General features: G+C 34.8%; 1 protein-coding gene across 1 annotated transcript; it reads left to right on the top strand.

The window, feature by feature from the left end:
- Nucleotides 1-92: 92 nt before the first annotated feature.
- On the top strand, nt 93-1394 carry LOC110035098 (putative chloride channel-like protein CLC-g). Its single transcript, XM_020739340.1, has 2 exons — nt 93-536; nt 873-1394. Exons 1-2 carry the CDS (start codon nt 235-237, stop codon nt 1192-1194), a joined length of 624 nt encoding a protein of 207 aa, XP_020594999.1. The 5' UTR covers nt 93-234; the 3' UTR covers nt 1195-1394.
- The last annotated feature ends 22 nt before the right edge of the window (nt 1395-1416 follow it).

Here is a 1416-nt window from a genome sequence, read left to right as displayed (position 1 = left end):
ATTTTCAACAAATTAACAGCCCCCTTATTGAAGTTGTTGGTATCTTAAACTATTTTAGCTTTTAGGATATTATTATATAAAAATTTTCGCCTTTCTGTTCTTTCTCTGTTTCATGAATGTATTTCTAACTATTAAACTTTGCATTTATGGATAACCTCAAGATTGATTTTTAAACTTTCATATATCTAAGCATGTTTTGGATCCTGCTATTGGAGAAAGCTTGATTTTTTAAATATGGAAAATGCCTCTTTTCTTTTCTTGTTTCTATGGCAGATTTTTGGTTGCATTGCTGCGGTGTCATCATCTTTGCATGTGGGCAAGGCAGGCCCAATGGTGCACATTGGTGCTTGCATTGCAGCTTTATTTGGGCATGAAAGGCTGCATAAGTGTCACCTGATAGGACAATGGCTGAAATATTTAAAGAATGATAAAGATCGCAGGGACCTTGTGGCTTGCGGAGCTGGTGCAGGAGTAGCTGCTGCTTTTCGTTCGCCGGTTGGTGGTGTTCTTTTTACTCTTGAGGCATTGTCTTCGTGGTAAACTTTGGTTTGCTCATATTATTGGTTTTGATCATTTTAGCTTTCCAATTGCAATGTAGTGTAGACTAGAATACCATACCATTGAATTCTGATGCCACTATTACTAATTCAATAGCATTTTCTCAATTACATTTCTTGTCAAATCTTCTTCATGCATCTTTTTTATGAATTTTGTGCTATAAAATAACGTGGAGATTCAAATTAATTCTTACTTTTGACAAAAAAGAATACACAGCCAACAAATCTTGTTGTTTTCATTGTAAAATAGCTTTATTATGCTAAACCTCAGGCCCCGCAGTGTTTGATAATCACTAAAATGTTAATGCCCTACAGGTGGAGAAGTTCCTTATTGTGGAGAGCATTCTTTACAACAGCTGTAGTTGCAATTGTGCTTCAAGCTTTAATTGATATTTGTAAAAGCGGAAAGTGTGGTTTGTTCGGAAAGGGCGGGCTTATAATGTTTGATGTTACTTCAACAACCATTGCTTATCGATTATTGGACTTGCCTCTTGTAATGCTTCTCGGAGTTATAGGGGGTATATTAGGAACTTTCTACAATTTCTTGATGGAGAAGGTCCTTCAAATCTACAATCGTATCAATGAGTATGTTTTCCTTCTCCTTGCTTCTATCATTTCATGCAAGCATCTTGTTTGAAATTTGTTAACAAAGAAGAAAGGAAAAACAATAAAAGAACATTGCCTTTATGTTACTGTTAGTGATAACATAAAATAGTAGTGTTTTTTCATTCATTTCAGATGATAGCATGGTTCCTCGAAGGTCCTTTCTTGCATTATGATTATGTTTGATGTTGAGGAAAAGCAACTCTGATTTGAGCAAATGAGTTTTACATTCACTAATAATTATGACTTTTTCATC

This window comes from Phalaenopsis equestris, unplaced genomic scaffold (assembly GCF_001263595.1).
Source record: "Phalaenopsis equestris unplaced genomic scaffold, ASM126359v1 Scaffold196044, whole genome shotgun sequence".
NCBI classification, from domain to species: Eukaryota; Viridiplantae; Streptophyta; class Magnoliopsida; order Asparagales; family Orchidaceae; genus Phalaenopsis; species Phalaenopsis equestris.
The sequence above is the reverse complement of the archived record's forward strand: the minus strand, read 5'-3'. Positions and strand labels throughout refer to the sequence as shown.